At 38.0% G+C, this 14,685-nt stretch overlaps 1 protein-coding gene across 1 annotated transcript in view; it reads left to right on the top strand.

The window, feature by feature from the left end:
* The window catches only part of CLTRN (collectrin, amino acid transport regulator), a 74,729-nt gene extending 61,076 nt beyond the window's left edge, over window positions 1–13,653 (top strand). The window contains exon 6 of the mRNA XM_069100642.1: window positions 12,199–13,653. Within this exon, the coding sequence (XP_068956743.1) occupies window positions 12,199–12,355 (157 nt within the window). The 3' untranslated portion in view covers window positions 12,356–13,653. The remainder of the gene's footprint in view (window positions 1–12,198) is intronic.
* The last annotated feature ends 1,032 nt before the right edge of the window (window positions 13,654–14,685 follow it).

Below are 14,685 nucleotides of genomic sequence, written 5' to 3'. Positions count from 1 at the left end.
CTCTGTCTCTCTCTCTCTCTCTCTCCCTCTCTCTCTCTGTCTCTCTCTTATTCCCGCCCCCTCTCTCACTCTCTCTCTGTCTCTGTGTTTCTGTCTCTCTCCTCTGGAACTTATCTATCTTGTAGGGCCCATGTTGATATGATACTTGTGGACTGGGTGTCAGTCAGAGAAGCCCAAATAGCGTACTCTGGGGACGTTGTTATCTATATCAATCAACCTTTAAAACAGAGGTTCTTAACCTTTTTGGAGGTCATGGACCCTTCTCAGAATAATGTTTTAAATGTATAAAATAAAGTATATAGGATTACAAAGGAAACCAATTATTGAAATAACTATCCAAATATATATGTAAATATATGTATATATGTGTGTATGTGTGTATACACTAATTTCTTAACCCAGGTTAAGAATATCCACATTAAAATCTGACTATTTCAGGCCAATTTCCTGACTCTTTCCACCCATAGACCAGACTAGCAGGGATCTCCCATGAAGCGAAAGATCAGACAGATCTCCCCTGTGCCAGGAAAGAAACTCTGACCCTGAAAGGATCACACAAATTCATACGAAGGGTCAGGAGAGGAAGGGATCTGTGTGTTTCCCCCCACCCCCATTCCCATTCTGATAAATGGATAATTAATAAACCTGGAGGGAATAGGTAAGCCTAAAGAGTGTGAAGGGCAGTTTGGTAGAACAGTGGATAGAGCCCGGGGCCTGGAATCAGGAAGACCTGAGTTCAAATGTGGCCTGAAACACTTATCTAGCTGTGTGATCCTGGGCAAGTCACTTAACCCTGTTTGCCTCAGTTTCCTCATTTGTAAAATGAGACGGAGAAGGCAATCGCAAAGCGCTCCAGTATCTTTGCCAAGAAAACCCTAAATAGGATCACAAAGAGTCAGACATGACTGAAATGACTAAAAGAGAGAAAGTGATTCACCTGGTAAGCCTGAGTTCAGACAGAGGTGGTGGTTCATGGGGGCAATAAGACTATTCTAAGAACTATATAGGAAAATATAATTGGAGTCTGAAAATGTCAGAAAAACGTGACGTGAGGGGAAGAGGTGGTGATAGTATAGCATTCCTTCAGAATAGAAAGCATTCTTTCCATAAAGAAATTTCCTGCCCATAAAGGGCATGAAAGAGCCTGGCTGAAAGTGCATCTCAGCAAAGAATCAGGCTAGCCTTCCTTTTATGATAATGGCACTCCAGTTATTAATCCCTCCTTACTCAGCTGTGGGCTTTCGAATGATAACAGACACCTCTCTGTCTGTAGAATTGCAGAGAGGCTCTCCTCTAAAAGTCCCCTTTCCAGAGTAAGCTGGAGTGAGGCATGGAAAGTGGACACTGAGGAGAGGAACCTGATATTTCACTGATGCTGTTTGAAATGGACCTAGTCTAACTGTTTCTAGGTGGGGGGAGTGGCCACTGGACAGCATGAATCCAGGTGTATGATATGAAAGGCCACTTCCAGGCTGTTAGGTATTTTTTGCATTGCTCCCCAGATTGCACATTCACAGCCCTGACTGTGGGGCTGTGAACAGCTGGCACCTGATGATTGGTGGAGGTTTAAGTCTGTTTATGTTCTAAAGCATATGCCCCCTTGAGCTACATTTTCTGCTTGAATGTTGCCTCTGTTGTCAGCAATTCAAACCTTGGGCTATTGCCAAAGAAGGACTGGCAGGACCACAGCAGAGTATGTGGGGTCATTGGCTTCCTTGGGGATTCCCAGATGTTGACTGTATATCTATCTTACCCGATCCCTCCTCTGCTCCTTAGATGTTTATGTGCCCCTAAACTATTTGCGGGCTCTCATTGGCTCACAATTCCCACAAACGGGGCCCTAGAGAGTGCAGTCTTAGGAAGTGAGATTAAACATTGGCATCAAATGTATTTTTAAATTGAAAATGTTCTCTTCCAAAGCCCACATCTGGCATTCCACACATTTGGAAAGTGGATGGTTGAATGCACCACAAAGCATAGAGTATAGATTGTAAAACATCAGAGTTAAAAAGGATCTTAGGGAATATTTTACCCAACCCTTTCATTTTAGAGATGATAAAAATGAGATCAGAGAGAGAGAGCAACTTGCCCAATATCACACAGCAAAATAATGACTGAACTAAGACTGGAAACTGTCTCCCACCAGTCTGATGCATCTCTGATTTCCAGATGATCTCCTGTGCTCAGCTATATAATGCATATCAGAAGCAGGGCACATCTGTGTTTTTAGCAGATGTTTAGTTTCTTTCATTGCTCTCTCAGTTGATAAATTTCAAAAAATGAAATTAGTGTGACTTATCTAGTTCCAGAATAAAAATTCAAAATAACAGAGTAAAAATGAACTTCACTGGTGTTTTAGTGACAGTGTTATATAATAAGAAATAGCATAGTACAGGAATTTCTTTAATGAAGAAAGTTAAAGTAAGCAACAATTTCCATATGCAGGCTTTAGGAAGAATATGCTATTTAGGAAATGAAAAATCAGATTGGTTGGATGGAGTTTAGGGAGTGTGAGTGCCAGGTTGACTAAGATCTTCATATACTGGGGAAACTAGCAAGCCAAAGTATTTGAATGCAGAAACAAAGATGGTCTTTGGCAAGAGGTTATAGAATTTTAAAAGATTCATTACTTTGAGACCCACAAGAGTCAAATCATCAGCTGAAGGAACTTAACGGTTAATATTTTTTCCTCATTAAATAATAATAGCTGCCTAAGGATTTTCCTTATCTTTGTGATTTGTCCTTCGTTCTCGAAGAAGACCATGATGTCTGGAAGATGATACCATGACTTGCAAGTCAACTGTATTCGAATGAGGGATGGCTGTGCAAAGTCACTAAGCCTCATTTTCTCCTCCGGAGTCATCTGAGTCAGTGGCCACATACAGATCAGGACAATTGCAAATGGCCCAACTGTTGAAATAAATAGTGAGAAAGTCTAATATAAGGTGTACATTTTCCTCTGTAGTATGGTTGGTTTGAGCAAAAACCCAGCATTTTCCAAGCACGACTGAAAAACACTATTAGGTCACAAAAACAAAACAAACAAAAATGAAAAGCAGACAAGTAACAGAAATCCTATCTCAAACAATCTTATAAATGAGGTAGTCCATCATGTGTCATTATACAAATTTGGGGGGGCAGTGGGTAGACTACAGTGTATAGAATGGAAGACTATTTTCCTGAATTCAAATCTGGCCTCAGACTACTTATGTGACCCTGGCCAGCAAACCTGAGGGTCTTCCCCTCCCAGTCTGCTGTTTTTTTATTAAAGGGGTCATCCCTTGACTCACTTCTTAAAGAGGTTTATTCACTGAAGGGGTGTTGCCTAGCTCAAAGTGAGAATTTGAAAAGACTTCAACTTAAAAGGACCAAGGTCTCCCACTGCATCCTGGACCATCTCTAGTTGTCTTGCCAAGCACTATGCAAAGTGTTAAGAATAAAAAGACAGTAATATAGAAAGAGTAATAGTAGAACAGGGCAGCTGGCTGGCACAGTGGAGAGAGCACTGGGCCTGGAGTCAGGAAGACCTCAATTCAATTCTGGCCTCAGACACTAGCTGTTGGACCCTGGGCAAGTCACTTAACCCTGTTTGCCTCAGTTTCTTCATCTGTAAAATGAGCTGGAGAAGGAAACAGCAAACCACTCTAGTATCTTTGCCATGAAAACCCCAAATGGGGTGACAGAGAGTCAGACACAACTGAAACAACTCAACAGCAAAAATAATAAAACAGTCCCTGCCCTCAAGGAGCTTACATTCTGTTGGAGACAACAACATATCCATATAGTTAGATACCAATAAGCACAATAACGAATCTTATAAAGTAGTCATATCCATTCCATTCACACTATTTGAAGTTGTAATAAAGCAAAGTATGGTCATTGATTCCAGAGATGGACTGTGAATTCAAATAACGCAACTACTTCCTTAGATTTGCTATTCACATTGATTGTGCCCTAGCTATATGTAAATATATACTTAACATAAGCCAATTGAGTATAAGGTAGTTTAACTTGAAATAATGAACAAGGTCCAGATTTCTGATTAGATTAATTATGAGATTTGCTATTAACTCATACTTATTTAAATTTGAATTAATATCTGGAAAAGCTTACAAAAAACTTAATTGAAATTTACAAAAAAATCATCAATCCTTATCCCTTTTAGCGTTGTTCCCCAGATATTTGGATGGACATAGAGCCTTTCCTCCTCCTCGGGGAATCTCCTATCGGAAGATAACAATTGTACTTGTGGCATCATTGTCTGCTGCCAAGGAGAATGAATGTAGTGTCACAAATTGGCGTTACAAAATCACAGAGGGTTGAAATACAAAAAGCAGATGGCAACTCTCCTGTTCAAATATAAAATTCCTGAATAATTAGCAAATGGAGTAAGAAAAATTATGACAAAACCCTGGAGATAAATTGATTTACTGTTTTAGTCATATGTGCTTCATGGTTTTTGTCAAGGAATATTTTTTCTTCAAATGATATTTTATTGTTTTTCATCTATCTATGATCTCATCCCTGTGGGCACTCCCTCTAACTGTGCAAATTATAGCCCATTTATACTTATTGTCCAGTGGGCCTTTTATCCATGTTGCTTATCGCCTTTGGATCCATGATAAAAATGGAATCCCAAAATTTCTTTCTTTGCCTCTCCAAGGGGAATCTGTCCTCCAGGTGGCGAGGGAAAACCAGAGAAAGGATCACATGCAAAAGGTACCAATACAAAAAGCAGAAAGATAAATAGAAGTTAAATAGTCTAATTTAGTATAGTAGACAACATTGGAAATGAACTGGTTAAGTATTGAACATAAGAGTCATAGGAAAGGAAAGGACCTATCTATAATTTATGTAGTCCCATACCCAGGCAGAAGAGCACCTAAGAAGCCATCTCAATCAGATAAGTTTAGTGGAAGAAATTCCAAGTTCATCCTTATACCTCACCTAATCCCTCATACAACAACATAGGTCTTTCTTTTATACTCATGTATCCCTCCCTTCTCTAAATGTAATTCTATAAACTATTTTCCTATTTCCATTTACTTTATTTTCCATAAATTTTATTTTTCAATACTTTCATCATTTTCATTGTTCTCTTTTAGACTGTCTACTTTTTCTATTTTCATCTTGAAATATTAAGCTGCCAAATAGCATACCATTCCTATGCTATGACAACGTATTCACTGAATGTAGATAAATGGTGGTAAGTGATCAGACTGCATGGAAGAAGTGATTTACTCTTCTCTGGTCATATTGGAATCACCCAGAAAACTAACCCAAATGCTTGTGAAAAAGAGGTATTGTTTCTCTGAATTAGCAAGTGTTGTCATTTGGATCGTTCCAGATTTCCCAGGAATCAAATACTCTCTGGAAATCTTTTCATATCCATTGAATACATTTGAGATAACATAGTCCTCCATACCCTCTGACATAAATAACTCTCTGCCCCAACATTTCAAGGAACATTTAAACAAATCTTTTAAAATAATATTTTATTTTTTCTCTAATTACATGTAAAAACAATTTTTTAACATTTGGTTGTTTTTTTTTTTAAGTTTTGAGCTCCAAATTCATTCCCTCCTTCTCTCTCTTCCCTCTCCTTGAGACAGTAAGCAATCTGATATAGACTATACATGTGCAATCATGTAAAACATATTTCCATATTAGTCATTTGGTGGGGGGGAAAATCTTACCAAGAAAAAAAATGAAAGAAAGGGAGGAAGGAAGGAAAGAAAGAAGGAAGAATGGAAGAAAAAAAGGAAGTGAAAACATTTAAACAAATCTTGGACAAGTAAAAGAGATCTTAAATGTATATTTTGGAATTTGTTGAGTAACCAAATTGTGGTCCCATTCCTCTTAGACTATTTTTCTGGAAGAATCAATGGAGTTCCTCCAGAGATCTTTATCAGTACTTCCCATTGAGTGGAAAAGATTACTTCCCAAGTAGTGAACCCTGGCCTAATCTCTCTGGAGGATATTGCCTTTAAATGAATCAATAATCTTATCTCTTCAGAATTAGGAAAGGCAATGATCTTGTCTACACAAAAAGTACTCTTTGTTCGATTTCTGGTTACTATTCAATCCATTAACCTAATGAAAGAGCTCCCCCCCCTTCCTTTTGTCCTGATCCAATGTTCCAAGAGGTTTTCCTAATAATTTTGGAAGGAACTCTGGAAGAAAATATGACTTCTTAATATTTTATGTTTCCACAACACAAAGAAGGAAATAATCTTTACTTTTGCAAGAGCTAATAGGAGAGACAAGGGCATAAATAAGTATAGATAGTGCAAATGTGGCCATCACCCTCCTGCAGTCATTGGTCTTTGAGAAGGAAGGATGAACAACAATCAAGAGAATAAATACAAAGCAGTTAAATACAAGGTCGTTTGTGGGGGTCACTAAAAGTTGGGGAGGGTGAAAGGCTTCATGCAAAAAGTACTTCTTGCGTTGAGTATTGAAAGAAGAGAGGGGTTCTATAATAGATACAATATGTTTTTAGTTCACAACATTTCATCACATTCTTTAGTTCTTCAACATGAAATCATACTTTCAGAACATGGGATATTTGACAAAGAACCTACTTTTTCAAATTCAGCTTTAATTGTAGCCTATATTTTTTCAATCATGTAAATTCCAGGTTTTTGGAGCATCTTTATTTCCATTACTTAGGGAGAATTTCTCCCCATGGTTGCTGCTTCTAATCAGTATTTGAAGTCCCCGGTCCTTCCTCTTATGTTATTCTCTCACAATCTATGTGTGTCCCTTTAAGAACTCCCAGGCAGGACTCAGGTCCACCTTCTGGCTCATGGTATCCTGGATCATGATATCCCCAAATTCCTCTCAGGTTGAGAGAGAATGTTTATCCCTCTGAACCACAAATCCTAGGGCAGCAGGCAATTCTGAAACCTCTGTTATGTTAGTATAACAATGTATTTTTTCAGAGTTCACCATTCACTCAATGGGGACGAGACTTCTTTTAAAAAATCCCCTGCTCCCCACCCATTTCCCTCGCCACCCCACTATGTGCGGATATACTTCACCATCTAACGCAGATCTTACAGGTTCACCTTGGCTTCTTGTGACAAAGTTCTGGTGTGACTTGGAACAAAAAGGTAAGTTTCACCTGTAAAAATTTCCTTTTTCAATCTTCAGTATCCTACCCTTTGTACTGTCTTGCCCATCACAAACATTTTTTTCTACATAGCAATGGTTAGTAACTGCTCACTGGTCCTTTAACTTAATCTTTTAACTTCAAGAAGTCTATGCTACACTTTAGGAGAATCAGTAACAACTCCTTCAGGCGCTAGGTCACTCTTAAGGTCCTTACTTGTTTTTCTGAGGATTAATTAGGGCATTTTGCAGTAGTTTTTACTTCATCGTATTCTTTTTCATTTTTTACTTTCTTTTGTACTTTAGTGCAAATCCTGTTTCATTGTGGACTTTCACGAACCTTGAGAGGCTTGACTTTACCACACTCTTAGTCACTACAATACAACTAACATTCATTGAAGTGTGCTTTTGAAGAATTTCAACTTTCACACATTTCCCTGGTGTCATACCCATTCTTAAAAATCACACACACATACACACAAACCCAACCATAAACAATGAAACATGTATAACTGGAAATCCAGAACTCAACTGACAGTTAGCTAAAGGTGAAGAAACCAGCTCAATCTGGTTTCATATGGTCAAAGTCAAACATTTGGAGTCAGCACAGTGTCAATAGGAAACACACACAAGGCCATTTCTATTGCTGTCACAAAATGAAGAGATATAAAAATTCTTTCTTGTCCCAAGTAATTTGAGCGCCACTCTGGAAGAGGGGAACTAATTCACACTCAGTTTTAATTTTAGGAAAAAAAAAACTCTTAGGAAAACAATCAGGATGACTCCAGACCTATAATTAAGTTTTATTATTCTTATTAAGAGTAATGCATAGCCAGTGAATGAGTCAGTTTATGATAGGATGTGCTATGAGATATGGCAGAGGACTGTCTTACTGTGAGATAACCTTTGAGCTTCTTATCATTTCAAATGACCCTATGTTTGGTGCACTGTGTGGTACACAGCAATTTCTCAGACTTTGAACAACTATATCTAAAGATTTAAAAAAAGGAACAATGTGGGTATAATTACTGCAGACACTGCTTCAGTTAGATCAATAGCTTCAAGAATTTCCTTCAGTTTCTTTTTTTTGATGATAAGATTACTTTTATCTAATGATGAGCAGTTTATTGTTATTATCTCATTTCATACCCCCAATTTTTCCATTTCCTTAAGAGTCTCTCCCTTTTTTGTGAGGGGCAGCAGTAAGGAAGAAGATGAAGAGAGAGATTTTTAATACTTTAATAAAAACTTCCTATTTTTTGAATTTCATAATATAGGATCATTCACTCAGAGGTCACTTAGTTCTGTCTCTTCATTTTACTGACGAGGAAATTGAGGCTATGAAAGGTAAAGTGACTTGCCCAAAGTCATATAGATAATAAAAGAGCTGGGATCTAATTTGATTCCAACTCCAGGGCTTTTTACATGAGACTCCAGATTTAGTGCCAGAAGACCTGATTCTAAATATGATATAGTAGAAAAAAACTGACTGGAGTCAAAGGACAAATCCTTTCTCTATCTTTAAATACTGTGTGACCTTGGGTGAATCACTGTCTCTCAGAGTCTGTTTCCTTATGTGTAAAATGGGAGAATTAGACTAGATGTTCTTTAAGATACCTTCAAGCCCTAAATCTACAATCACATGGCCTATTTTGAATCTGCACAACTTCCCCAATTGTCAATTTTCTTATCTGTAGAATACTTTTTTGCTGATGAGTTGTTTCAGGCATGTCCAATTCTTTGTGATCCCTTCTTGGGGGCTTCTTGGCAAAGATACTAGAGTTATATTTCCTTCTCTGGCTCGTTTTATGGATGAAGAGAGTGAGGCAAACAGGTTTAAGCAATTTGCCCAGGGGTCACACAGCTAGTAAGTGGACTTGAGACTGGACTTGAACTCAGGTTGTTCTTACCTCAAAAGGTTTCTTTGAGGATCAAATGACACAATATAAAAGGGGCTTTAAGGTTTTGAAGCACTATTATATGAATGTCAGCTATTAGACATTTAAGTCACAATTGGAATCCATGATGACCTGATAATTCCCTTTCAACGTTCCTATTTCTGTTAAGGGCACCACCATCTGCAGTCACCCACGTCACTTTACATCATCTTTAACTCTTCCTATTCCCTCATCTTCCACATCTATCCACTTGCCAATGCTTATCGACCCCACTTCCACAGAGTCTCTTGTGCTGCCATCACTCACATAGGGCAGCTCTTGTGCTGCCGTCGCTCACATAGGGCAGCATCATTTATTATATGAACAATGACAGGAGTTTACTAACTTGGTCTTCCTGCTTCTAGTATTTCTCTCCCTTTAATCCCTCTTCCCCACAACTTCCCACATAATCACCCTAAAGCTAGCTTTGGCTCCTCATTCTCTCTTTCCCCATACCCAATCTGTTGCCCACTGCAATCCAGTTACCTTGATGATCTCTCTCATATATTCCTCCTTGTCTCCTCTGACCCTGCCACCACCTCACACCTGGATTATTGCAATAGCCTATTGATGGGTCTACTGGAAACAATGAAGGTGATAGCTCTATAATCCCGTTGCCCTTTTCTTTTAACTTCTCAGGGAATGTAATATAGGTATAGTTCTTGAAGATATTCCAGTTGACTTCAGATCAAACAATTCAATCCAGTTCAGCACAGTGGACAGAGTTCTGGGCTTGGAACCAGAAAGACCTGAGCTCAAATCTGGCGTCATATATTTAATAGCTGTGTGACCCTGGCCAAGTCACTTAACTACTATCTGCCTCACTTTCCTAATCTATGAAATGGGGATAATAATGGCACTTATTGCTCAGGGTGGTTGCAAGGATAAAATGAGATTATATTATATAAAGTCTAGCTACTGTTGTTATCATTATTATTTGATACATCCCCCCTCACTGTGGAAGTGGATATAACATGAGGTAACTCATTGTCTGACCTTTCTGCCATGCCAGGAGTACCCTTCCTCCCCCTAGAACAAGGGTACATTTCTTCCCAATGTTCAGTTCTGGGACCATATTTAACCATTTAGTTAACAAGTATTTGTTGAGTACCTACTGTCTGCTTAGTATGGGGCTTTTCCTGAAAGACTTTTAGGGAGGTCAAGAGAATCATTGTACTGTTTACAGCCACATTCACGTAGATACTTGTTAGTGCCTGAATTATGTGTTACTACATCAACTGTCTGTTTGCCTCTCGTAAAACATAAGCTCCCTGATGAGAGGGACAAAGGACCTGATGTTGTATATACCTTTGGTATTGTACCTATTATCCTTACAGAGACTGGGTGGGGATTCTTGTTCCAATTCATTTGAGTGAATAGATGATCACTTCTAATTCAGTGGGTTTTTTATATGCCACCAGTCATGTAATGCTTATAAGTTTTATACATATACCTGTATTAATAATTGTAATTTGATTAATCAGAAGAGATGCTGACTCAGGGTTTTGAAAATGCCCTGGTTAGACGCATGAAGGCAGCTAGGTGATTCAGAGAATAGAATATGAGACCTAGAGTCAGGAAGACCTGAGTGCAAATCCTGCCTCAGACACTTCAGCTGTATGATCCTGGGCATATCACTTTTCCTCTGTTTGCTCCAGTTTTCACATGACATAATAGTAGCACCCACTGCTCAGGGTTTTGTGAGTCAACTAAGATTATCTTTGTTACACGCTTTGCAGACCAGAAAGTCCTATGCAACTGCTAGCCAGCTAGCTAGCTATATACATTTGAGAGTTTAATTGTGCACCTTCATGAATAGTGATGCTCTATTTTGTTATTCAAATACTGTTTCTATAATTTAGTTTTTAAACTAATTCATCAGCCACAAGTAACTCAGACAATAATTTGGTGGGGAGAGGAGAAGAGAAGATTCTGGTTGTCAGTGGACTATACAAAATGCCACATACCAGTACAGTCTGTGACCAAGTAAATAGGGGCTAATATCAATTAGAATGAAAATAGTACTACTATAAAACTCTGACCTGGTTATACCAAATTGTTCCATTTATTGAAGCTTTTTATTCAATGAATTAAGGACTCAATGATTATACAGCTTGAAGATACCCTAGGATTACTTAATCCAATCTATTCATTTTGCAAGTTAGAAAAATATTGGTTCAAAAATGTGAAATAACTTCACAAGTTCACAAGATTAGTTTGTTGTGGACCCAGGAAGAGAATTCAAATCTTCTGTACCATTACTGCTCCCTACACAGCGCCATCTATGGGAAGGCAGAAGTAGCTTTCCTCTCCTGGGTTGGGAAATATGAATTAGGATTGATTCTATTGGGTTTCATTAATGCTTTTTTCAAATGTTCCCCCAAATATTTGAGGACTAAAACTAAAAGTAATCTTCAATAACATAGGCCAAAAAACAGACATTTTTAAATACTTGGACTCTAGATATCACTATTAGATTGAATGATGTTAGAAAAAATTGTCCCAGAATTATTATAAATTTTTAACTTGTGAACATAGGTACATACAAAGAGCTAATCTATGATGCACTGGAGGTGGAAAGAATCCTCTAGAGTGTGAAACATACCACTATTACCACCATCACCACTTCTAAGACAGCAAGGTGACACAGTGGGTAGAGTACTGGGTCTGGAGTCAGGAGGACTCATCTTCCTCAATTCAAATCTGGTATCAGACATGTACTAGCTGTGTGACCCTTGGCAAGTCACTTTACCCTGTTTGCCTCAGTTTCATCATCTGCAAAATGACCTGGAGAAGGAAATGGCAAATCCCTCCAGTATCTTTGCCAAGAAAACCCCAAAATGGGATCATGAAGAGTCAGATACAACTGAAAAGACAACTGAGTGACAAGATGAAACCTCATTGGTCTCTTGTGTAGCGTTTATTCATTACTATGGTAAAGAGATAAACTAGCTCCATAGGTCTAGAATTAGGCAATTCATTTAATTTTTAATTTACTAATGATTTTAGTTCCTAGTGATTTTGTTTTATTATTTATATTGTTTATTAATGATCCTAGTGCCAAAATTTCACCCTTTCACAGCTGTATGGAAAACACCATGATCAGCCTTAATATGAATTTCATCTGAATCTTTTCATGTACTTTTAGGAAAAGAAAAGCATCGACAGAAACAGGTGATGTCGAAGACAAATACGAAACAGTGGTTACAGTAGAAAATGGTATTCCCTGTGATACTCTGGACTCCAAGGAAGGACGTATTAACAGAGCCCTTGCAGCAGATGATGAAAAACTCACACCGCTATGAAAAGCAGTTACCTCCTGTTGCCCTAAAGAAACTCAGTTTTGTTCCTGACCATCTAAAATATCAAGGAATGAAATGGTTGGGGTTTTTTGACTGTGCATATTCTTTAACAAGAAATTTGGATGACTAGAACAAGTGAAGAAGAAATTGACTCCAAAAGTAGTTGATAAGGGTAATTTGAATCTTAGGACATTAATTAAGCAAACTGTTGTAAAATATTGTTTTGAGAATGCAAGGCTTAAGAATATTCATATGAGGGGCGGCCAGGTAGCACAGCAAGTAAGAGCACCGGCTCCAGTGTTGAGAAGACCTGGAGATCGAATCCCGGGCTCAGACACTTAGCACCCACCCAGAAACACCTGGCCGTGTAACCTTGAGCAAGTTACTTAACCCCAATTGCTTAAAAAAAAAAAAAAAAAAATATATATATATATATATATATATATATATATATATATATATATATTCATATGATGTGCTTGGTTATTGATTTTCAAATGTCTATTACTTTCTCATTTTTCCTCTTTTTTAGAAAGTCAGGACAGGGATGTGCTGGCATGTTTAACAACTAGCTCTTCAAAAAAAATGAACACAGGACATACTTTTAAGTTTAATCTGTATTATTAACTTTTTTTCATCACTTTCTTCCACCTATACTATTGGAAAAAAGCAATAACTCAAGCCTTTATTTATAGCATTTTCTGATTTCTAATGGTCTGCCTGAAATTTTAACAATCAGCTCTGATAAGCCAATTTGGGCAGGGTTCCACATATCCCTGCTATTGCTATAGTAACTGCATGGGTTACTAGGCAAGTCCCTCTGTAGGCTTTCTTCTTCTCATTTGTAAGGTGCAAGGTGGATGAGATGACATCTAGGAACTTGTTCAACTGTAGACCTGTGCTGTTATTCCACTTCTCTCTATATGCTTAGATTGTCTAAGGAGAAGTTTTGTTTATGTGCTAGAGATAGAGACTACTGGAAAATACGTCATAGTTGAAAACTGATTACACCGCCTGAGATGTTTCTGTTTTTGCTTTAAGTAGGCATTTTGATGTTGCCCTTTTGTCGATTGCAAATAGTTAAATGAGTAAGAGTTAGAATCTTTTCTGTTATATGGGCTTGATAAAAATGGGTGTGGATGAGATAGAGAGAGGAATTTGATCCTCTTAGCATATAAACACATATACATTCTGGATATGAAGTTCATTTCATCATACCATTTCTAGTATTTGACTATTTTTTTGCAATTTGTAAGTTTATAACATGGATATACCCCATTCAATAAAAATGTTAAAAGTTATACCTCCTTGCTTATGTGAGTCCAGAGCTGAATGTCTATTTCATTCTAATTGATGAACTATTAGATCACAGGTCCAAATATTCTTGTCCTTAACCATGAATCCAAGTCACAAACTCAACTTCTTTGGATGTTCTTGGTTAAAGAAACCTAGTGATTTCTAGACCATCTTTTCTTGGTAGACTTGGTAGAATTTTTTTAGTCTTCGTTCTTTTTTTTTTTTTTAGGCAATTGGCCTTAAGTGACTTGCTCAGGGTCACACAGTTAGTAAGTGCCTGGGGTTGAATTTGGAGAGAAGTCCTCTTGACTCCAAGGGTGGTGCTTTATCCACTATACCACCTAGCTCCCCCTTTAATGTCCATTCTTATAATCATCATTACTAAGCATTTAAGCATTGGTGCACCTAGGTAGCCCAGGGCATAGAGAGCTACACTTCAAGTCAGGAAGACCTGAATTTGAATCCTGTTTCAGACAATTTTGCTGTATAACCCTGGGCAAATCACTTAACCTTTCTGTGCCTCAGTTTTCTCATCTGTAAAACTGAGATGACAAATAAGTCAACATACTGTAATGTAATGCCAAGGAAAGGCAACTTCCCAAGGTTCAGAATACCAGCATAGGCGCTCTCCATTTTATTCAGTGACAAACCAAGAACAGAGAAGATCAAAACATGACATCATTCCAAATAAAGCATTTACTAAGCGTGATTAAATAATCTCCAAGCACTACCCCACCCCAGGACCTTCCAATCATTCAATCAATTACAAAGTCCCTGTTCTAAATACTACTCCACCCCTAGGCTGTGCCTTCATTTAGTCCACCACAAAGCCCCTCTTCTCAAATGGAGATTAGTTTCCAAACATAAGTAAAGTAACTTCATTTGTTCAATCACAGAGCACAAAAAGGTCAAAAGTTCCCCACCCCTGGATCACAATTGAATCTACCCCAGAGTTACATCAAGTTTAAACACAGCACTTAATACCCAAATGGAGGTCTTTTCTTCATCTTGACAGGAGGCAAGTTCTCAGCAATCTA

This window comes from Petaurus breviceps, unplaced genomic scaffold (assembly GCF_028583685.1).
Source record: "Petaurus breviceps papuanus isolate PSGF00001 unplaced genomic scaffold, PetGlider_PUasm1.0 419, whole genome shotgun sequence".
Taxonomy (NCBI): Eukaryota; Metazoa; Chordata; class Mammalia; order Diprotodontia; family Petauridae; genus Petaurus; species Petaurus breviceps.
The sequence above is the reverse complement of the archived record's forward strand: the minus strand, read 5'-3'. Positions and strand labels throughout refer to the sequence as shown.